Source organism: Kogia breviceps, chromosome 15 (assembly GCF_026419965.1).
Source record: "Kogia breviceps isolate mKogBre1 chromosome 15, mKogBre1 haplotype 1, whole genome shotgun sequence".
NCBI lineage: Eukaryota > Metazoa > Chordata > Mammalia > Artiodactyla > Physeteridae > Kogia > Kogia breviceps.
In genome coordinates, this window is record NC_081324.1 from 53,113,625 (window position 1) to 53,138,630 (window position 25,006).

Consider the following 25,006-nt stretch of genomic DNA (forward strand, 5'->3'; position numbering starts at 1 on the left):
ATTAAACACCTAAACTTGTTTAAGAATATAACTTTGTTGTCAAATAACCAAAATACATAAAATGATAAATCCATAATTAAGCAAAAGATCAAGTCAGAATAACATCACACTTGATTTTCAAATTCTTTCTAAAATTCATTTCTTTAAGGTGCCTTTAGAGTATGCCGAATTCTGTATACACTGTAACAGATATATTGATCCTTGTTATTTATGAATATTCTAGAACAATTTTACAGAATGCAATATGTAGTAATTTATAATTTTGCTGAAGCACAAATAGAAATTGTATTATTCAAAAAGTGTGACTGTATAACAATATTTATAGGAAATATAGTGAGAGCCAGGTTTCTTATTGTCAGGGAAAGAAGTTATAAATAAGCAGGTCTATTGGTGCTAGATTAGACTCACAAGTTATCAGTCACTATGATAGCATTGTTTTTGTTGTTGGTCATTAAAAAAAAAGTAGACAGATACAGAAATACAGATGCTTACATATACATGTTAGTATACATATGTTTCTTTCCAAGCTCTGTCCACTGAGAGGGCTTAGAAGCAGTGACATTCTAGTAACAATTAGCATTATCTAGGTCCCAGATCTTGTTTTCTAAATACCATTTTTAAGTAAAACTAATCAGGCTCTTTGGAGAAGTGGCTGATTCTAGGGGTTGGGCAGGGAAAATACAAGATGTGCCTGGACTATCTTCGCCTACATGAAAGAGCTCCCAATGGGGAAAACGATAAAAACTTGAGCAACAAAGTAAATAATGATATTATGAGATTATAACCCATGTAAAATAAATATCCATGAGTTCATACTGAAATAGATGACTGAATTACAAGTAAACAAAGGAGAAGAGACAACTCTTCTTTTTTTTTTTTTTTTGGCTGCACTGTGAAGCTTGTAGGATTTTAGTTCCCCGACCAGGGATCAAACCCAGGCTCCCTGCATTGGAAACGCAGAGTCTTAACCACTGGACTGCCCAGGAATTCCCAAGACAACGTGTCTTTAGAGAAGAATCCCAATTCATAAACGTAGAAGGAATGAAAGAAATAGAAAATCACCACCAGGACAACCTAATAATAATCACTGCAGGCAAGATCCACTGATGAACAGTACTAAACTCAGGCGGCAAAGGTCTAAGGAGAAAAAGTATCTGCATAGCCTCAAAGTATCTCCCTCCAAATATTTATTAATTACAAAGGGGAAAATAGTAACTTTGGAGTAGAGAAATATGGTCATCAAAGATAATATCTTAAATAAGTGATGAAAAAGAACACCCCCAGTAAAAAGACACATCAATACCATGTTGAAACGATGCACTGAGAAGGGCCCATCACCTCTGTGGTCTTCTTCCCCAAATCCATAACCTCAATCTAATTATGAAAAACATCACACAAACATGAATTGAAGGGCATTCTACAAGTTATCTGACCAGTGCTCTTCAAAACTGTCAAGGTCATGAAAAAACAGCAAAGACTGAGGAACTGTCACTGACTGAGATTAAAGTGATATCACAACTAAGTAATACAGGATCCCAGATTGGATCCTTAAAAAAGAAAGCAGTGATAAAACTGGTAAAATCCAAATAAAGTCTGTAGCTAACAGTGCTGCACCAATGTTGATTTCTTAGTTTTGATAACTGTACCATGGTATGTAAGAGGTTAACATTAGGTGAAGCTATTTGGGTACTCTATACTATCTTTGCAACTCTTCACGTCTAAAGTTACTTTAAAACAAGAAGTTTTTTTTAAAAGCTAGTATGCTGACCATTTAGCACTGACTACTTAAAATATCCTTGCCCATTTTCTCTTTATTACTCAACAAAGCACATGCCATAATTCTTAGGTTAAAAATCTCAGTCATACTTTACTAAATTTAATGGGTAAATTACATGTTAAGACAGCTTTCTGAAGGTCTTGGGATATACTCTAGTGAATCTTACGCATTTACAAATGTAAAAAAAGAAAAAATACTGCAAGAAGATACCCCCAAATGCCAACCTAGCTTATGTTAGGGTGACAGGATTGTGAATTCTTTTTCCCTTCATTTTCCAAATTTTCTGAAACAAGCTTGGGTAATTTTATAATTTAACAATTAAATTTAAAAATATAATTTGTTAAAAGATATATATATAGTTTAAAGCTACCGTTAGCAACATATTGTTAGTCTTTCAACTAGTTAATAAGAAAAAAGTGATTTCTCTATGTCTTCTCAATTTAGGAATGTAGTGTACTGAAAAAGAGGTTGAAATGTTTTTTTAAAGTAGAGGCTGGAGATAAACAGGAAGGACTAAAGAATGGCTGAGAATTGAAACCTTGTTCTTATGTTTTCTGTAAATTCCAGAAAAAGAAATCATAAATCAGTACTTATGAAGGAGCACTTCATTTCACAAAGAGATAGAGTTTCATTCATCAAATATTTAAATAGCGACTAGATATCTGCTATTAGAAGTTACTAGGCACAGAAAATACAGAGGTGAACAACACAATCACACTGAAAATGCCAGGTGGTGCTAAATTCTAAGAGATTTGAAATCAGGTGGTGATAATGGGTAACTGTTGTGGCAGGTTTAGATGAGATGCTCAAAGACAGACTCTCTAAGGAAGTAAAATTTAAACTGAGATTCGGTGACAGCAAAAGTCAGTAATGTGACAATAATGAACAAAAGGATTACAGACAGCAGAAAGAGTGCCAAGGTCCTAAGGTTCAATTGATCTTTATATTTTGAAGGTAAAAAGAAGGCAAGATGCCAATTCAGTGGGAAAAGAATAGTTTTTTCAACAAATGGTGCTGGGACAACTGGGTATCCACATATAAAAAGAATGAAATTGGAACTCCACCTCACACCACATACAAAAATTAACTCAAAATCGATCGTATACCTCAATGTAAGAGCTAAAACTCTTAGAAGAAAATGTAGATGTAAATCTTTGTGACTTTGGGTTAGGCCAGGGGTCTCCAACCCCCAGGCCGTGGACCAGTAGCTGTCCACAGCCTGTTAGAAACCGGGTCGCACAGCAGGAGGTGAGCAGCAGGCAGCAATCAAAGCTTCATCTGCCGCTCCCCATCGCTAGAATTATCGCCTGAACCATCCCCCCCACCAACCCCAGTACGTGGAAAAATTGTCTTTCACAAAACCAGTTCCTGGTGCCAAAAAGGTCAGGGACTGCTGGGTTAGGCAACCGTTTCTTAGATATGACACCAAGAGCACCAGCAACAAAAGAAAAAATAGATATATTAAACTTCATCAAAATTTGAAACTTTTTTGCTGCAAACAACACTATCAAGAAAGTGACGAGGGGCGGAGAGAAGATGGCGGAAGAGTAAGACGCGGAGATCACCTTCCTCCCCACAAATACATCAGAAATACAGCTACACGTGGAACTGCTCCTATAGAACATCCACTGAATGCTGGCAGAAGAGCTCAGACTTCCCAAAAGGCAAGAAACTCCCCACGTACCTGGGTAGGGTAAAAGAAAAAAGAATAAACAGAGACAAAAGAATAGGGACGGGACCTGCACCAGTGGCAGGGCGCTGTGAAGGAGGAAAGGTTTCCACACACTAGAAGCCCCTTCACGGGCGGAGACTGCGGGTGGCAGATGGGGGGAGCTTTGAAGCCGCGGAGGAGAGCGCAGCAACAGGGTGCGGAGGGCAAAGCGAAGAGATTCCCACAGAGGACCGGTGCCAACCGGCAATCACCAGCCTGAGAGGCTTGTCTGCTCACCTGCCGGGAAGGGCAGGGGTTGGGAGCTGAGGCTCGGGCTTCGGTCGGAAGCCGGGAGAGGACTGGGGTTGGCGGCGTGAACACAGTCTGAAGGGGTTAGTGTACCACGGCTAGCCGGGAGGGAGTCCGGGAGAAGTCTGGAGCTGCCGAAGAGGCAAGAGACCTTTTCTTCCCTCTTTGCTTCCTGGGGCGCAAGGAGAGGAGATTAAGCGCGCCGGCTTAAAGGAGCTCCAGAGACGGGCGCGGAGCTGCCAAAAAGACAAGAGACTATTTCTTGTCTCTTTGTTTCCTGGTGCAAGAGGAGAGGGGATTAAGCGTGCCGCTTAAAGGAGCTCCAGAGATGGGCAGGGAGCTGCCAAGAGACAAGAGACTTTTTCTTGCCTCTTTGTTTCCTGGTGCAAGCGAGTGGGGATCAAGCGTGCCCCATAAAGGAGCTCCAGAAACGGGTGCGAGCTGCGGCTGTTGGCGCGGACACCAGAGATGGGCGCGGGACGCTAGGGCTGCTGCTGCCGCCACCAAGAGGCCTGTGTGCGAGCACAGGTCACTCTCCACACCTCCCCTCCCAGGAGCCTGTGCAGCCTGCCACTGCCAGGGTCCTGGGATCCAGAGACAGCTTGCCTGGGAGAACACACGGCACACCTCGGGCTGGTGCAGCATCACACCGGCCTCTGCCACCACGGGCTCGGGCTCGCCCCGCATCCGTGCCCCCCACCCCCGGCCTGAGTGAGCCAGAGCCCCCGAATCAGCTGCTCCTTTAACCCCATCCTGTCTGAGCAAAGAGCAGACGCCCTCGGACGACCTACGTGCAGAGGCGGGGCCAAGTCCAAAGCTGAACACCAGGAGCTGTGCAAACAAAGAGGAGAGGGGGAGGTCTCTCCCAGCAGCTTCAGAAGCATCGATTAAAGCTCCACAATCAGCTTTAAGTGCCCTACATCTGTGGAAAACCTGAATAGACAGCGAATCATCCCAAGTTGAGGAGGTGGCCTTTGGGAGCAAGATATATTATTATTTTCCCCTTTTTCTCTTTTTTATAAGTGTGTATGTGTGTGCTGCTGTGTGAGATTTTGTCTGTATAGCTTTGCTTTCACCATTTGTCCTAGGGTTCTGAGTGTCCCGTTTTTTTTTTATATAAAATTTTGCTTATAATTATTTATTTTAATAACTTTATTTTATCTACCTTATTTTATCTTCTTTCTTTCTTCCTTCCTTTCTTCCTCCCTCCCTTTCTTCCTCTCTTCCTTCATTTCTTCCTTCCTTTGCTTCCTTCCTTCACTTCTTCCTCCCTTTCTTCCTTCCTTTCTTTCTTTCTTTCCTTTCTATTTTTTCTCCCTTTTATTCTGAGCCGTGTGGATTAAAGGCTCTTGGTGCCCCAGCCAGGCGTCAGGGCTGTGTCTCTGAGGTGGGAGAACCAACTTCAGGACAGTGGTCCACAAGAGACCTCCCAGCTACATGTAATATCAAACAGCAAAAATCTCCCAGAGATCTCCATCTCAACACCAAGACCCAGCTTCACTCAACGACCAGAAACCTACAGTGCTGGACACCCTGTGCCCAACAAAGAGCAAGACAGGACTACAGCCCCATCCATTAGCAGAGAGGCTGCCTAAAATCATAATAAGGCTACTGACATCCTAAAACACACCACCAGATGTGGACCTGCCCAGCAGAAAGACAAGATACAGCCTCATCCACCAGAACATAGGCACTAGTCCTCCCAACCAGGAAACCTACTCAACCCACTGAACAACCTTAGCCACTGGGGACAGACACCAAAAACAACGGGAACTACGAACCTGCAGCCTGCAAAAAGGAGACCCCAAACACAGTAAACAAAATGAAAAGACAGAAAAACACACAGAAAATGAAGGAGCAAGGTAAAAACCCACCAGACTTAACAAATGAAGAGGAAATAGGCAGTCTACCTGAAAAAGAATTCAGAATAATGATAAAGATGATCCAAAATCTTGGAAATAAAATAGACAAAATGCAAGAAACATTTAACAAGGACCTAGAAGAAATAAAGAGGAAGCAAGCAACAATGAGCAACACAATAAATGAAATTAAAAATACTGTAGATGGGATCAATAGCAGAATAACTGAGGCGGAAGAACAGGTAACTGACCTGGAAGATAAAACAGTGGAAATAACTACAGCAGAGCAGAATAAAGAAAAAAAAATGAAAAGAACTGAGGACAGTTTCAGAGACCTCTGGGACAACATTAAACGCACCAACATTCGAATTAGAGGGGTCCCAGAAGAAGAAGAGAAAAAGAAAGGGACTGAGAAAATATTTGAAGAGATTATAGTTGAAAACGTCCCTAATATGGGAAAGGAAATAGTCAATCAAGTCCAGGAAGCACAGAGAGTCCCATACAGGATAAATCCAAGGAGAAACATGCCAAGACACATATTAATCAAACTATCAAAAATTAAATACAAAGAAAACATATTAAAAGCAGCAAGGGAAAAACAACAAATAACACACAAGGGACTCTCCATAAGGTTAACAGCTGATCTTTCAGCAGCAACTCTGCAAGCCAGAAGGGAATGGCAGGACATATTTAAAGTGATGAAGGAGAAAAACCTACAACCAAGATTACTCTACCCAGCAAGGATCTCATTCAGATTTGATGGAGAAATTAAAACCTTTAAAGACAAGCAAAAGCTGAGAGTTGAATACCACCAAACCAGCTTTACAACAAATGCTAAAGGAACTTCTCTAGGCAAGAAACACAAGAGAAGACCTACAAGAACAAACCCAAAACAATTAAGTAAATGGTAATATGAACATACATATCGATAATTACCTTAAATGTAAATGGATTAAATGCTCCCACCAAAAGACACAGACTGGCTGAATGGATACAAAAACAAGACGCATATATATGCTGTCTACAAGAGACCCAGTTCAGACCTAGGGACACATACAGACTGAAAGTGAGGGGATGGAAAAAGATATTCCATGCAAATGGAAATCAGAAGAAAGCTGGAGTAGCAATTCTCATATCAGACAAAATAGACTTTAAAATAAAAACTATTACGAGAGACAAAGACAGACACTACATAATAATCAAGGGATCGATCCATGAAGAAGATATAACAATTGTAAATATTTATGCACCCAACATAGGAGCACCTCAATACATAAGGCAAGTACTAACAGCCATAAAAGGGGAAATCAACAGTAACACAATCATGGTAGGGGACTTTAACACCCCACTTTCACCAATGGACAGATCATCCAATATGAAAATAAATAAGAAAACACAAGTTTTAAATGATACATTAAACAAGATGGACTTAACTGATATTTATAGGACATTCCATCCAAAAACAACAGAATACACATTTTTCTCAAGTGCTCATGGAACATTCTCCAGGATAGATCATATATTGGGTCACAAATCTAGCCTTGGCAAATTTAAGAAAATTGAAATTGTATCAAGTATCTTTTCTGACCACAACTCTATGAGACTAGATATCAATTACAGGAAAAGACCTGTAAAAAATACAAATACATGGAGGCTAAACAATACACTACTTAATAACGAAGTGATCACTGAAAAAATCAAAGAGGAAATCAAAAAATACTTAGAAACAAATGACAATGGAGACAAGACGAACCGAAACCTATGGGATGCAGCAAAAGCAGTTCTAAGAGGGAAGTTTATAGCAATACAATCCTACCTTAAGAAACAGGAAACATCTCAAATAAAGAACCTAACTTTGCACCTAAAGCAATTAGAGAAAGAAGAAGAACAACAACAACAACAACAAAAAAACATTTAGCAGAAGGAAAGAAATCATAAAGATCAGATCAGAAATAAATGAAAAAGAAATGAAGGAAACGATAGCAAAGATCAATAAAACTAAAAGCCGGTTCTTTGAGAAGATAAACAAAATTGATAAACCATTCGCCAGACTCATCAAGAAAAAAAGGGAGAAGACTCATATCAATCAAATTAGAAATGAAAAAGGAGAAGTCACAACTGATACTGCAGAAATACAAAAGATTATTAGAGATTACTATAGGCAACTGTATGCCAATAAAATGGACAACTTAGAAGAAATGGACAAATTCTTAGAAATGCACAACCTGCCGAGACTGAACCAGGAAGAAACAGAAAATATGAACAGACCAATCGCAAGCACTGAAATTGAAACTGTGATTAAAAATCTTCCAACAAACAAAAGGCCAGGACCAGATGGCTTCACAGGCGAATTCTATCAAACATTTAGAGAAGAGCTAACACCTATCCTTCTCAAACTCTTCCAAAAGATAGCAGAGGGAGGAACACTCCCAAACTCATTCTATGAGGCCACCATCACCCTGATACCAAAACCAGACAAAGATGTCACAAAGAAAGAAAACTACAGGCCAATATCACTGATGAACATAGATGCAAAAATCCTCAACAAAATACTAGCAAACAGAATCCAACAGCATATTAAAAGGATCATACACCATGATCAAGTGGGGTTTATCCCAGGAATGCAAGGATTCTTCAATATATGCAAATCAATCAACGTGATACACCATATCAACAAACTGAAGGAGAAAAACCATATGATCATCTTAATAGATGCAGAGAAAGCTTTTGAAAAAATTCAACACCCATTTATGATAAAAACCCTACAGAAAGTAGGCATAGAGGGAACTTTCCTCAACATAATAAAGACCATATATGACATACCCACAGCCAGCATTGTTCTCAATGGTGAAAAACTGAAACCATTTCCACTAAGATCAGGAACAAGACAAGGTTGCCCACTCTCACCACTCTTATTCAACATAGTTTTGGAAGTTCTAGCCACAGCAATCAGAGAAGAAAAAGAAATAAAAGGAATCCAAATCGGAAAAGAAGAAGTAAATGACATGATACTATACATAGAGAATCCTAAGAATGCTAACAGAAAACTACTAGAGCCAATCGATGAATTTCGTAAAGTAGCAGGATACAAAATTAATGCACAGAAATCTCTGTCATTCTTATACACTAATGATGAAAAATCTGAGAGTGAAATTAAGAAAACACTGCCATTTAACACTGCAACAAAAAGAATGAAATATCTAGGAATAAACCTACCTAAGGAGACAAAAGACCTGTATGCAGAAAATTATAAGACAATGATGAAAGAAATTAAAGATGATACAAATAGATGGAGAGATATACCGTGTTCTTGGATTGGAAGAATCAACACTGTGAAAATGACTCTACTACCCAAAGCAATCTGCAGATTCAATGCAATCCCTATCAAATTACCACTGGCATTTTTTACAGAACTAGAACAAAAAATTTCACAATTTGTATGGAAACACAAAAGACCCTGAATAGCCAAAGCAATCTTGAGAACGAAAAATGGATCTGGAGGAATCAGGCTCCCTGACTTCAGACTATACTACAAAGCTACAGTAATCAAGACAGTATGGTACTGGCACAAAAACAGAAATATAGATCAATGGAGCAGGATAGAAAACCCAGAGATAAACCCACACACATATAGTCATCTTATCTTTGATAAAGGAGGGAAGAATATATACTGGAGAAAAGACAGCCTCTTCAATAAGTGGTGCTGGGAGAACTGGACGGGTACATGTGAAAATATGAAATTAGAACACTCCCTAATACCATACACAAAAATAAACTCAAAATGGGTTAAAGACCTACATGTAAGGCCAGACACTATCAAACTCTTAGAAGAAAGCATAGGCAGAATACTCTATGACATAAATCACAGCAAGATCCTTTTTGACCCACCTCCTAGAGAAATGGAAATAAAAACAAAAATAACAAATGGGACCTAATGAAACTTAAAAGCTTTTGCACAGCAAAGGATACCATAAACAAGACCAAAAGACAACCCTCAGAATGGGAGAAAATAGTTGCAAATGAAGCAACTGACAAAGGATTAATATCCAAAATTTATAAGCAACTCATGCAGCTCAATAACAGAAAAACAAATAACCCAATCCAAAAATGGGCAGAAGAACTGAACAGACATTTCTCCAAAGAAGATATACAGATTGCCAACAAACACATCAAAGAATGCTCAACATCATTAATCATTAGAGAAATGCAAATCAAAACTACAATGAGATATCATCTCACACTGGTCAGATTGGCCATCATCAAAAAATCTAGAAACAACAAATGCTGGAGAGGGTGTGGAGAAAAGGAAACACTCTTGCACTGCTAGTGGGAATGTAAATTGATTCAGCCACTACGGAGAACAGTATGGAGGTTCCTTAAAAAACTACAAATAGGGCTTCCCTGGTGGCGCAGCGGTTGAGAGTTCGCCTGCCGATGCAGGGGACACGGGTTCGTGCCCCGGTCCGGGAAGATCCCACATGCCACGGAGCGGCTAGGCCCGTGAGCCATGGCCGCTGAGCCTGTGCGTCCGGAGCCTGTGCTCCGCAACAGGAGAGGCCACAGCAGTGAGAGGCCCGCATACCACAAAAAAAAAAAAAAAAAAAAAAAGAAATGAAACTGAATTATTTGTAATGAGGTGGACAGACCTGGAGTATGTCATACAGAGTGAAGTAAGTCAGAAGGAGAGAAACAGATACCGTATGCTAACACATATATATGGAATCTAAGGAAAAAAATGTCATGAAGAGACTAGGGGTAGGATGGGAATAAAACAGAGACCTACTAGAGTATGGACTTGAGGATATGGGGAGAGGGAAGGGTAAGCTGTGATGAAGTGAGAGAGTGGCATGGACATATATACACTACCAAATATAAAATAGATAGCTAGTGGGAAGCAGCCGCATAGCACAGGGAGATCAGCTCAGTGCTTTGTGACCACCTAGAGGGGTGGGATAGGGAGGGTGGGAGGGAGGGAGATGCAAGAGGGAAGAGATATGGGAACGTATGTATATGTATAACTGATTCACTTTGTTGTAAAGCAGAAACTAACACACCGTTGTAAAAGTTATACTCCAATAAAGATGTTAAAAAAAAAGAAAAAGAAAAGCAAGTGAAAAGGAAATCCACAGAATGGGAGAAAATATTTACAAATTATATATCCGATAAGGGTCTAGTATCCAGAATATAATAAGAACTTGTACAACTAAGTAATAAAAAGACAAATAACCCAATTTTTAAAATGGGCAAAGAATCTTAATAGACTATTTCTTTAAGGAAGACATGCAAATGACCAGTAACCACATGAAATGATGCTTAACATCTTTAGTCATTACAAAAATACAAACCAAAACCATGAGATACCACTTTACACTCACTAGGATGGCTATAATAAAAAAGACAATAAAACAGTAAGTGTTAGCAAGGATGTGGGGAAACTGGAACGCACTTGCATCAATGATAAAATGATGCAGCCTCTTTGGGAAACAGTTTGGTAGTTCCTCAAGAACTTAAATACATCATTTGTAGAGACATGGATGGACCCAGAGACTGTCATACAGAGTGAAGTTAAGTCAGAAAGAGAAAAACAAATATCCTATGTGAACACATATATGTGGAATCTAGAGAAATGGTACAGATGAACCAGTTTGCAAGGCAGAAATAGAGACACAGATGTAGAGAACAAACATATAGACACCAAGCGGGGAAAAGGTTGGGTGGGATGAATTGGGAGATTGGGATTGACATATATACACTAATACATATAAAATAGATAACTAATGAAAACCTGCTGTATAGCGCAGGGAACTCTACTTCACTTTGCTGTACAGTAGAAACTAACACAACATTGTAAAACAACTATACTCCAATTTAAAAAAAACCTTAAATATACAGTTACCATATGACCCAGTAATTCTACTCTTAGATATCTATCCAGGAGAAATTAAAACAGTTCCCATATGACCCATCAATTCCATCCTATGTATACGGCCAAGAGAAGTGAAAACATATATCCACATAAAACTTGTACACAAATGTTCGCAGCAGCATTATTTACAATAGCCAAAAAGCAGAAACAACTCAAATGTCCATTAACTAACGAATGGACAAAATGTGGTATATCCATATAGAGAATATCATTCAGCCATAAAAAGAAATGACCTACTGATACATACAACACAGATGAACCTTGAAAGTATTAAGCTAAGCTTAAAAAGCCAGTCACATGAAGTGAGTGAGTAGCACTGACATATATACACTATCAAATGTAAAATAGATAGCTAGTGGGAAGCAGCTGCATAGCACAGGGAGATCAGCTCAGTACTTTGTGACCACCTAGAGGGGTGGGATAGGGAGGGTGGGAGGGAGGCTTAAGAGGGAGGGGACATGGGGATATACATATACGTATAGCTGATTCACTTTGTTATACAGCAGAAACTAACACAATATTGTAACGCAATTATACTCCAATAAAGATGTTAAAAAAAGAAAAAAGCCAGTCACAAAAGACCAGATGTTTTATTATTCCATTTTAAAAATGTCCAGAATAGGAAAGTCCATAGAGACCAATAAGTAGATTAATGGTTGTTTAGGGCCTGGGAGACAGAGTAAGGATGGAGATAAGTGGAGAGTGACAGTTAATGGGTGCAGGGTTCCTTTTAGAAGTTAAAATGTTCTAAAATTAGACTGCAACGATGACTGTACAACCCTGTGAATATACTAAAAAACAGTAAACTGTACATTTTCAATGGTGAATTGTATGGTGTGTGAATTTACATCTCAATAAAGCTGTTAAAAAAATATAAAAAGCTAAGCTTCCAGTAACGGAAGGCTAATTAATTAATTCAGATTAACCCTCTAAGGACAACTGAAAACTTGGATAAATTACATTAATTCTATGAATACTGAGAGCATAAACCATGTTCACAGCATTGTTTTAGGCAATGAAACAAAAAATTGTTTTCTTAAAAATAGTAAAGAGCTGACATTCAGTGAGGAATATATGGCAAAAATCAAGAAGGCAAGAAAGATAAGCAATGCATCATCAGCACTCAAAGCCACTTTTGTCTTGAGGATATCTGCCAAACAGGAAGAATCGGCTGCAAAACTGAGCTACTCTTTTAGCAGCTTCCTGAAGTGAGGATGATAAAAATAAATCTCTGAGTCCAAGGAAGGTGGGGAATCTAATAAATCCTACCCCAACCTTCTTCTAGACTGGGACCTATGTCCTCAGGTAGGAATGAACCAAATTGCAGTCCAGTGCCAAGTCTTCTCAATCATCTAAGGAATCACAGGCCTGGAGCTGGGCTAGATTAAGGTAATCTTGGACTAGTAGTAGCACCCTTCTAAGGGTGCCTGGTAGGAGTAATGAAAACTCTTATCTGGAGAAAGGTATCTAACCTAGGCCTCAAAATTATTCCCTCAAATATCTTCTCAAATATAACATCAAACACTAACCAGAAACACAAAGGGGTAAGACAAAATGAGTCAGAAACAGTAGAAACAGACACTAGAGACATACCCACAAAGACTTAAGACACTGGAATTATCAGACACATAAAAATAACAATGCTTACCCTGGTTAGAAAATTAACAAACAAGTTTGAAAATATCAGCAGGGAATAAGAAACTAAAAAAGTGACACAGCAGACTTAAAAAAGACTTTCTAGAAATGAAAAAATATGATTACTGAAATTAAGAACTCACTTAGCAGATTATTCAGAGCTGAAGAGAGAAGTAGTGAACTGGAAAACATTTCTAAAGAAATTGTGCAGAATGTGATGGAGAGCGACAAAGAGATGAAAAATGTAGAAAGAGTAAGAGACAGAGGATACAGTGAGAATATATAGGATGTCTACTAGAGTTCCATAAAGAGAAAAAGAGAAAGAAGCATATATAATATTTGAAGAAATAACAGCTTAAATTTTTACAAACTGGATGAAGGACAACCAATCCATAAATTTGAGATGCCCACAAATCTGAAGAATGATAAATTTTAAAAATCCATGCTTAGATACATCATATAAAACTGAAAAAGAAACAAAAAACCCAAACAAATAACAAACAAAAAACCCAAAGAAAAATAAAACCTTAAGAGCAGATAGAAAAAAAAACTAGGTTATCTTCAAAGGAGTTAGACTGACATTTGCCTTATCTACAGAAGCTAGAAGGCAAAGTAATGATTATCTCCCACTAAATGAAATCCTATATCCAGTGCCAACCTACAATCTTCTATCTATTGAAACCATTCTTCAAGAGTAAAGAAATAAAGATTTTCGAAGAAAACACAAATCTGCACTAAAGTCTAAAGGGGGAAACAGACAGAAAGTCAGAAATACAAGTGGTAAAAACACTGATAAATCAAAATTAATCCTGACCACATTAAATAAGAGGAAAGAAAAAAACATAGATCTAGCAGGACAAAAAGAAAACCACATGTAAAACAACTGCTAACATATACTATAGGTCTTACCACATGCAGGAACTGTTGTAAGCTCTTCACATATTTTAATTCATTTAATCCTTACAACAACAAATGAAGTAGGTGGTATATTAGCCTGATATTAAGGAAGGGAAGACTGAAGCAAAGAGATATTAAAATCTGGCATATTTGAACAGATTGTGGTGGGCTCTAGAGGGCCTTGTGGTGGGCAATGTTCCATTTCTGGACCTGGACAGTGGTTACACAAGTATTTGCTTCATAATTATTATACTATATTTACTTTATGCACTTTTCATATTACCATTATATTTCACAATAATAAATGATAAAAGAAATGAACAAAGTCAATGTGGCTGAACAGTAGTGACTGAAGGAAAAAATGGAAACAGAAAAATAGGCATACGTTAGGAAATGAAATAAAAACATGATTCACAGCTACATATTTCAGTGTGATTCAACTGCACATTATTATTAATAAACTTTGAACTTAAAGAATCAATAACTTTAGGGACTTCCCTGGTGGTCCAGGGAGTAAGACTCTGCGCTCCCAATGCAGGGGGCCGAGGTTTGATCCCTGGTTGGGGAACTAGATCCTGCATGCATGCCACAACTGGGAGTTGCATGCTGCAACTAAGAAGTCTGCATGCTGCAACTAAAGATCCTGCATGCCATAACGAAGATCCCGTGTGCTGCAACTAAGACCTGGCGCAGCCAAAATAAATAAATAAATGAATAAATAAATATTTTAAAAGAGAAACAAATAAACAGGCTTGCAGATATAGAAAAAAAGGAATCAATGACTTTATTTAAGGGTTACCTGTATTACACACTGGGACAGGTATAACTACTTATAAGTAAAACAAAGTGGCAATTTCCTATGTTCTCAACTTTTTAGAACCATTTTTCTTTTTTATCATCATGGTGGATTCTAATCTGGTAAAGATTTTCCTGCAAAGCATTTTATGTACAAAAGCTTACCTGACTTCTCAGATAAAGGGAAAAGTCTGGCCAAAAAGAGCTGAATTCGTCCACAGAAGACTGTATTCTGGGATTTTGATAATCTTCGTAAGAGATCTAACAACACATGGAAATGAAGGTTACACAGGTGAGATCATTCTATGTTTATTACAACCATACCCAACTTTCTTAACCAGTTTGTCAAAAATATTTTCCTAAAGCAGTAGTTCTCAAAATGGGGGTAGAAACTATTTTTGTCACAAAAAAAGCTCTAGAAAATTAGGAATAAAACTAAACAAGTTTAGCATGGGTAAGACAAGCTTTACTGAATTTTTTGTTTTCATTAAGTTTATACCCAGAACAGGAGTAGTTTAATTTAAAGCAAATGATCAGTTTTAATAAGTCAGACTGCTATTTAAAAATGAAGATACAATCTACTTTAAAAATTTTACCACTTGTGTTTAATTCCACCACCTGTTTTCCTGGCCACATTTACTTTTTAAAAAACAATCATTTACTGTTGAATTACTTACCATTGCACATACGTAGTAAATAATTTTTCCCAGCAGAATAGAATGTATTCTGAAATTAAGACAGAAATTATTACTATTGTTCTGAAGTTGTTGCACATCCTTCAATAATAAGTCACAGGAAGTAAAACTTTAAAGAACACTACTATGCACTGAGAATCTACTATGCCACTTTCACTTTTTTCAAGCAAATAACATTTTTAATGAAATAAAAATATTTTCAAGTATATAACAAAACACGATTCTAAGTAACTTTTAAACATGTAAAAGTGGGTGTTTTCAAGTTAATTGTATCTACTCAAATTTTGTACTTCCATTTTTTTTCTCCATATGACTTTTACTTGGCTTTTCCAAGAGAGTAGAATAGATAATTCTCATAGGGACAAACTTTTTGGCAATCAGCAATATTAGAAATATAAGCAAAAACCAAACAAAAAACAACAAAAACTACCCTCAGAACTCTGGATCTATAGAAAGATAATATTAGCAGAAAAAGAAACTAAAGCACTTACTGATTTCCAAGTAGCAACATTTTTTTCCACAAAAGTGAATATTGTGTCACACTGATCCAAAGGAAGGCAATCCAAAACATCTCCCAACAATACAAAAGGTGTAGATGCTGTACAAATACCTTCAAGTGGAGCACAAGCCAATTAAAAAGTTTAAAATACTGTTGAGTAAAACAGCCCATGCAAAATAATTTTGAAGAAAATATTAAAGGTATACTTTGTCAATCCTAACAAGGCTGTGAAAGACAAGAAACAGAAGCAACCTAAAGTCCCCAAACAGGATATACTTAAGTAAGTTTTGGTATGTGATGATGATAATCATTCTTGATAACACTTCTAGAGCATTTACTATATGTCAGGCACACTAAGTGCTTTACATATACTAACACATGTAATCCTTATAACCCTATGAGGTAGATAATATTATCTCCAGTTTATAGAATGGGAAAACTGAGACACAGAGAAGTTAAATAACTTGCCCAAGATCATAGAGCCAGTAAGTGGTAGAGCTGGGATACGAACCCAGGCAGTCTGGCTCCACAGTCTGTTTTCTTCACCACTAAGCTATTCAAAAGAATATAATGCAGCCAATTAAAAACGATGGTTATGACGACTATAATAACTTGGAAAATGTTTATGATATAATGTCAAGTGAAAAAGGCAGGGTTCAAAACTGTATGGGTATTATGGTTATCACAATAAAATCTTTTAAAAAGACCAGAGAAACTAAAACCATATACCAAAATAAATGGTAGTTTTATTTAAAGTAGAAGAATTAGGACTAGTATGTTCCCTTCTCATTTCCAAATGTTCTGTACTATTGCTAAAATTTAAGTTGTCTGTGATTTGAAAACTACTTCAAAAAAGATAACAAAACATCACTGTAAAGCAATTATACTCCAATAAAGATGTCAGAAAAAAAAAGGATAAATGAACTTCAAATTGAAAATTCTGTTCTTCCACTTTTCCTAAAGCTTTCAAAAGCCTTCTGAAGTGGCAAAATAAATATTTGTTTCTAAAAAAAAACAAAAAACAACAAAAAAAGATTTGATACTGATTTCAACTCATTAAACTTTTACAATAATACCATTGTTTCAAGGGAAAAAAGGGTAAAATAAAAAGTTGTTTATTTCTAAATTCAATTTTACTAAAGTAAAGCAATAAATTAAAGACTTTAAGGTCATCTAGGCTAGCTAAAAATACTTTTACCTTCCTGCTCATTCTTCTTTCTATTTTTACGTAATAGATACTAACACTTGTTAAGTGTTTAGGAAAAGTAGCCACTTCAACATGATAAGTAAAAAAAAAAAAAAAAAAGTACTGAGTGGGTACTATTAGACCAAAATACTGCACTAACACAGTATGTTCAGAAACAGGAAGTAGTATTTCCAGCTCTACTCTGCACTGGTAAAATCATATCTGGAATGTGATGCAAGGGATACTGCCTAGAACCAGGAAGGCATAAAGCAGCAAATTTCAACTCAATACAAAGGAAATCGCACCATCAGAACTATCTAACATAAATCAAATAGTGAGCTCCATCAATGGGAGTAGAGGCTGGATGACCACCTGTCAAGGACTTTACTGAGGGAAGACAGGATAGGCCAGAGACAAGATTGGACCATATGACCTCTAAAGTCCTTTAACACATAGATTTGTGATACTTTTGTGTCCTGTATATCCAAGAGATTTGAGAGACATACTCCCTGCCCTTAGCAGAAGTATAGTTTGGCAAAAGTTAACTCACATTAATAACTATAGAATTACCTAAATTCCACTCTCAAAGATTCTGATTCAGTAAAACAAAGCTAAAGCCTGGCAATCTCATTTGAGGGGCTTCCCTGGTGGTGCAGTGGTTAATAATCCACCTGCCAATGCAGGGGACATGGGTTCGAGTCCTGGTCCAGGAAGATCCCACATGATGCAGAGCAACTAAGCCCGCGTGCCACAACTACTGAAGCCTGTGTGCCTGGAGCCCGGGCTCCGCAACAAGAGAAGCCACTGCGATGAGAAGCCTGTGCACTGCAACGAAGAGTAGCCCCCGCTCTCCACAACTAGAGAAAAGCCCATGCGTAGCAACAAAGACCCAACGCAGCCAAATATAAATAAATAAAAATAAATAAATAAAAGTCTCTCTCTATCCCCTACTGCTACTGCCCCATTTTAATTGTCCTCTACCTAGTTTTCCTGCCAGCAGTTTCTCCCAATCCAATGGCTCTTCCATAGGTCCTCTTTAGCATGGCACACAAAGCCCTTTACAAATGGCCCTAACCTACCCCTCCTGCTTCTTTTCTTCACCATTCTCATCATCCTCTCACCATTCTGCTCCATGTTTTTTTAGTCATGCTGAACTAGGTCTTTATATAGCTATATCCTTCTGTTTCTGCCTGACAAATTACTCATCCCTCACATCCCAGCTCTTACGTTACAGTTTCCTAAGACCATCCTGATTCCTTCAGACTCAGAAGTTTAGAGAATCACTTCAACCATACTTCATTCCTATTTCATTCCTATTTCACCCCCCGCCGAGTAAGACATTTAGACGTGTTTCCTCCATTAGCCACTAGGCTCCTTACAGGCAGCGAATATGTTTTATTTACCACTGAATCTCCCAAGTCCTAGCTCAGTACCAGGCACATAGTAGATGCTCAATAAATATTCACCTGATGAACAGAACAAGTGGAGAACAAAGAAAGTGCCAAAGTGTGCACTGTATACACTAGTGACAAGAAATACCTGTGAGCTAATTTCCATGGGACTTCTTGGGAAAGGGGGTAGGCAGAATTTTAAAAATGAACAAAATCAATTAGGTAGAGAGATATGGGGAGAATAAGTTTTAAATAAAACATTTCATGCCCAAGATTGCTTTAAAAAAAAACAAAACAAACCCATACTTACCCTCAGTAACTCCCCCAATAGCAAGAGAAATAATAGCTAAAACGTTTTCACATGATGAATGATTTATCTACCAACAAAGGAGAAAACAACTTAATTTAGGAGCCAGACTTTAGACTAATTTGATAATAAGAAAAACATATCCTCTGACATTAAATTGATTATCACAAACACTGGATAAAGATATTTCTCACAGAAGATAAGATTACTTTCTAAGATAAAAATTTAAAAAATGAACAGTAATAACGCTAACTGTAGAAGTATATCAAATAATTAAACAGCAGGTGATTCACTTAAAATCCAAGTCTTAGGAAGATCGTTACATTAGCATGATTAAGGCTGTAAACTAATCAACTACACATGTGCTGAGGCCATAACTCACTCAATGGCACAGGACAAAGGCAGGGCCAGGGGAATTAATTGTACTGGTGCACCAATATGTCTGAGGGAGGGTTTTAATAGAAGAGAGGTGGTGCTTAGGTTTGATAACATCATAAAATCCAGCATTTATTGACTGTACATTAAGTGGTGTTTTACACAACCACCATGAAAAAATGGTATTTCCCCTCTTACAAATGAAATTGAGGCTCAGAAAAGCAAAGTAACTTGCCCAATGCCTGACAACAGGTAAGTGACTAGGTCTGAAGAAGAGGAACGAATGAATTTGACATAGAATTGTCCAAAAGAAAGGGACACTGTTTTATGGCCACGGGAAAAGGGTCTAACTTCTTGAGATCTAAGCTTTGCTAAACCAAGAATAAACTACTGAAACTTTTGCTTTCATTTGGGTGCTCCTCTAATGGTAAATAAATTCAGATTTTTCATGTTTAGATTAAATTTCTCTACTGAAGTTGGAAAGGCTCTTGTTATTTTTTGCAGGTGAACTGATAAGGGGATGCCATAGGAAAATGAGGGCATGGAATCCCAGCTCCTATGCTGAACATCCTTGGACTAGACCTTTTATGCCACTACAAGATGTGTCACTGTTTATACAGCAAAGCGAGAGGGCTCACCTTCAAATTCTAGTTTTTGCTCAGGAAGACCTCTTATCAACTTTTCTTATACATATTCACTTGCAGAGGGCTCTACTCATTTATTAAACCAAACCCTTAAACAAGTCAAACTGTGTTATTAAAACCCTTAATCCTTACACAGCTCCTATACTAACTATGACCAAGTTAGGTTTCACAAAGTAGCAAGTTCACTCTAGAAAAAATAGTCATGTTTAAATATCTATTCTAAGGATAAAAGCAAATTTTAAAATAATATTAATTTGCCAGCAAAATTCTAACAATAAATAAAGGAAAAACATACTTACAATTTCTTCTTCTAGAACACCTCTAAAAGCTTGGTCAAGGGTACATTTTTTTTCATTTTCACTATTAAAAACAAAAAACACCTGCATTTTTAAAGCAGCTCAGGGTAAGTATAAAGATTTCAGTGAGCCTATTTCATGGATATCAACGCCTTACCTTCCAGGTAACTGGCTGAAGGTATTCAACAAGGGCTTGATATTTTTGTTGTTCAGGGCCTCTCTGGTAGATTTCTAGAAAAATAAAAATAGCAAATAAGTGGAAAGATTTCTGCTTATTATTTACTGAAAAACATATCACTCCTCAATAGTATGTCTAACTAAAAAATGTTTACACCTGGGAAAAATTACCTATGAGTCATTCTATCAGTAATTCTTATTCAAATGCCACTCACTGATATAGACTCATCACTTTAAGCCTTGCAAGAGCTCCCCAGCTGACTTTCTCATTCCAGGTCTTCCCTCCTCCTTTCTCTTAAAATATCCCATTCATGAGAGTATCCTGCTTTTAAAAAAAAAACTCTTAAGTGGCTCCTTATTTCATAGCTTCCTTGAAATGTCCTTGATAATGTTATCCCACTCAAGCTATGCAACCTCATTTCCCAGTACCCCCTAACACATACTCTCTACTAGGGTCTAGCCATTTTCCCATCATTTTCTATCAAGCTCACTCTGTATTCATTCCCATTATTCCTCCCACATGCTCACGCAAATTCTATCCATTCTTCAAGACCCATCAAAAGTCCTACCTCAAAAAAAAAAAAGTCCTACCTCGTCTAGGTAGTTTGCACAGCACAGTCCCACAGTCCCTGACGCCAAGTAAACACTGATTGTCTTAAAGTAGTAAACCTGCTGGTTGTCTTAAAGTAGTCATAATTGAAAGACAAAAATATTGCCAAGTCATTCATTCTGTGAAAATTCACATACACTTGGAAAATCAATGTTACCTCACAGGAGTTACATTTATACTGGAAAAGCCCATTCCTGACTCTGCCTGTGAATAGGTTGTGTAATCTTGGCCCATACCCCCTTACCTCTGTGCTTCGTTTTCCTCACGAGTTAAATATGAGGGTTGTAGATCCTTACTACCAACAGCAGCAGTGGCATCACCTGAGAACTTGTTAGAAATGCAGAATCTCAGGCCCCATTCCAGACCTACTGAACCAGAATCTACATTTAACAAGATCTCCAGGAGATCCCACCCCATGCTCAAGCTTGAGAAGCACTGGGCTAGATGAGCTCCCATTAAATGGTCCCCTCCAGGACTAATATAACCTTGGATATTCCTAACACTTACTACTGGCAGAATTTCAGAGCACTAGGGACAAATACAGTCAAGCAATTTAGTGATGGGCAACATAAAAAGAATACTGAATCTTAAGTCAGAGAAAACAGTAAAGTAAATCATTTAACTTTTGGAGTGGGGGGAGGCTGTCTCAGTTTCTATCTCATCTACCAGGGATAATAAAACAGCCTCCTTACAGTGCTATTCTAAGAGTTAAACAAGCTAACATGAAAACGCTCTGTAAAGTGTTTCCCACATGCTTAAACTACTGTTCCCCAATGTGTAAGAATAAAATGACAGCTGACAACCCTTCCCAAGCTGACCTGTTTGTCCTGTCCCACTTAGGACCTTCTTCATCGATCTCTTAGGAATGAGATACGGAGGGTTAAAGGGTGGTGAATACGCGGCCAGCACAACCACCTGGCAACTTAGGAGGCGGGGCGGGAGCGGGTTCTCTGGGCTAAAGTCAGTCCCGCCCTCCCCCTTCAAGTTCTGGAGACACCTGCCCAGCTGAGAGAGCACTGCAAAGGAGCTGGACCCGAACAGAGGTAGTCTGCGGGTCACCCCTCCACTCAGGGCGCAGACACGCCCAGAATGCGTGGTCCTGGGACCGCCGGCGGGAAGGTGGAGGCGGACCAAAGAGGACGCGCGGAAGAGACAGGTAATGCGCCTTTGCCACTTCTCAGCCCACGACGAGGCCGGGAGCCCGTCGCCACGGCGCACACGCCTCTGTCCCTGCTTTACCTCAGAGCAAAATTTGAGTAGTTTCAGGGAGAGGAGGGCAGAAAATAGCGCTGAGCCAGGGCCGCACCCACCCGCCTTCCGCTCACCGTAAACCGCGTCCGCGCTTCGGGCAAACTGAAGAGCGGCGGCGTAGGAGACATCTTCTCGGCCGCGCGTGCCCGCCGCCGCGCCGCGGCGCCCGCCGATGACGTCAGGGCGGGAGCGAAGAGATTGCCGGCTCCGTACGCTGCTAGAGCGGCCTGTGAGCGCAGGGGCGGGACTGGTGGGGGATGGGAGCTTCTGTGGTGATCGAGGACGGGCGGGCGCTGGGAGCCGGAGTCAGCCTCTCAATGCCCGATCCGGGTTCGTGGGTAACCCTTGGGGTGACGGTAGATGTGTGGCCTTGTCCTGTAAGCGCTGCGGGTTGCAGGCCGGGACGCGCCCTTTGGCGGTGGTTTTCCTGGTTTGGGGAAGCCTGGTGAAAGGCGGCTGGTTACGGCTCAATGGGCCGCGAGGGAAGGTAACCGCCGCTCGAGAATCCAAGGCAGGTGGGTCATCCGGGAAAGCTCCAGGCTGGGGAAGTGTCGGCAGTGGCCGTGCACCGCCGGACCAAAGTCCTTTTCGAGGAGTGGTCCCAGCTCCGGATTTGCGTTTCCGCCCTACAGTTCATGGGCCCTGTAGCTCAGGAGCAACCTCCTCTAATGAGGAATAGAAATAATGCTTATATCCTTGGGCTGTGGAGGAGCGTCAATGAAATCATGAATGCGCGTGTGGCTTGTATAGCAATGCAAGTATTATTATGAATGTTTGGGGATTAGTTAACTTAGCTGGCACATAGAGGGCTATACTGAAAGAGGAAGATCTTGGAGGAATGCAGTACTCGGCGCTGATTGGATAGCGGGTGGCGCCGGGTGAAGGGTTGGAGGCACCAGCTGCAAAATCTTGTCTTCTCAGCAGTTTCCTCCCTTGTCCAATGAGAGAGGCTTGGCCAATGAGAAGCCAAGTGGCAGTAACTTTTCAGTTGGAATTATGCTGTGGGTGAAGAAGCATTGACCCAAACACTTTCTACCAGCTCTTATTCACCTCCACGTGTACCTAAATGAAGAAAGCTAGGCGCGCTTTACCTTGTTCCCTTCGTTGATATCCAGCAACAATACAGGACACTAACAAAAAGACAGCTTTGCATAGTCTTGTCCCTAAGTGGGAATTGTGAACAGTGCTGGCTACCTGGAGCGTTGCAGGTTTTTTAGAATCAACAGAATCATTCAGGTTTGATTGTGCAACGTAAATTTCCAAATTGCCAAAATAAACAGGTTTTAACTGATTTAATAGGTAGCTGATGTATTAGGATTATTATTATACTATAGATGATTATTAACTGTGTGGAGCACAACTAAGACCCAAGAGGTAAATAAAATTATTTTTTACAAAATCCAAACAGAAGAAGAGCTTGAGTTTATTGACTCATCCATCAAAGCCTAGTGACTTAGAATTGTGTTTATTCACACATTTGCTGGGCACTTTGTACACAGTGGACAGTATTTGTTGAATGAGTAATAAATATATGGACATATGATTGAATGAACAAAATAATATGGCTTACTTGCTCTTTTGAGGAGCTTAGGTCGACATAAATGAAACAACTGCAGTGTACAATTTTGATCACGAGTAATTTGCATCATAGCTGCTATAAGAGATCAAAGGAGAGAGGGACCATATGAGGTGGTAAAGGAGACTTTGTGGAAAAGAGAGAATAGAGCTGGACCCTGAAGGATTCCAATAGACAGGTCAGAGTGTGAAGGGGTGAATAGGAAAGACATTCCAAAGGGTGAAGAAGGTGTGAGCAGAGGTGTGGAAAGAAGAAAGCACAGTGAAAGGTAGCTGTTGACTTTGACTTAAACTTTGGATTCTGAATAGAAATAGAGTTGAAAAACCGGGTTGGAACCAGATTGTATTTGTGTTTCATGCCAAAGAGTGTTACTGGTTTAAAAATGGAATTTGCAGTTCCTCCCAAGTTATAGCCAGCAGTATATTTTGTGGGAAGGAGACAAATGAGCTGTTGTTGCTAATGAGTGAACAAACGCCAGATAAACAGGGGAAAAAAAGCAGCAAATATCAGGGGATAATGGGGAGTTACTGTTTAATGTGTACAGATTTCAGATTGGGACGATGAAAAAGTTCAGGAGATGGATATGGGTGGCGTTTGCACAGCACTGTAAGTGTACTTAATGGCATTGAATTGTACACTTAAAAATGGTTAAAATGGGGCTTCCCTGGTGACGCAGCGGTTGGGAATCTGCCTGCCAATGCAGGGGACACGGGTTCAAGCCCTGGGCCAGGAAGATCCCACATGCTGCAGAGCAGCTGGGCCCGTGCGCCACAACTACTGAGCCTGCGCTGTAGAGCCCACAGGCCACAACTACTGAAGCTCGCGTGCCTGGAGCCTGTGCTCCGCAGCAAGGGAGGCCACCTCGATGAGAGGCCTGCGCGCCGCAACGAAGACCCAACTCAGCCAAAGATAAATAAATAAATAAATTTATTTTTTTTAAAAATGGTTAAAATGCTAAATTTTATTTATACTTTACCACAAGTTAAGAAAAAAATCTATGTAAAAACAGCAGTCTGATGCTAGATAACTTAAGGGCAAAAACGTCACAGCCATCAGTATGATCTTGAGATCTCAAGGTGAAGTGATATTCAATAAGGCAAGGAAGTAGGTGATGCATTTTAAAAAGTTGTCCATCAAAACCCACTACCAG

General features: G+C 39.2%; 1 protein-coding gene across 1 annotated transcript in view; it reads right to left on the reverse strand.

Annotated features, from left to right (window-relative positions):
* THOC1 (THO complex subunit 1) overlaps positions 1-22,448 on the reverse strand; it is a 50,563-nt gene extending 28,115 nt beyond the window's left edge. The window contains exons 1-7 of the mRNA XM_059039966.2: positions 22,355-22,448; positions 20,400-20,473; positions 20,246-20,306; positions 18,931-18,997; positions 16,036-16,154; positions 15,527-15,575; positions 15,015-15,110 (exon numbers count right to left, since the gene is read on the reverse strand). Coding sequence (XP_058895949.1) covers positions 15,015-15,110; positions 15,527-15,575; positions 16,036-16,154; positions 18,931-18,997; positions 20,246-20,306; positions 20,400-20,473; positions 22,355-22,408 — 520 coding nt within the window. The 5' untranslated portion in view covers positions 22,409-22,448. The remainder of the gene's footprint in view (positions 1-15,014; positions 15,111-15,526; positions 15,576-16,035; positions 16,155-18,930; positions 18,998-20,245; positions 20,307-20,399; positions 20,474-22,354) is intronic.
* Positions 22,449-25,006: the final 2,558 nt, after the last annotated feature.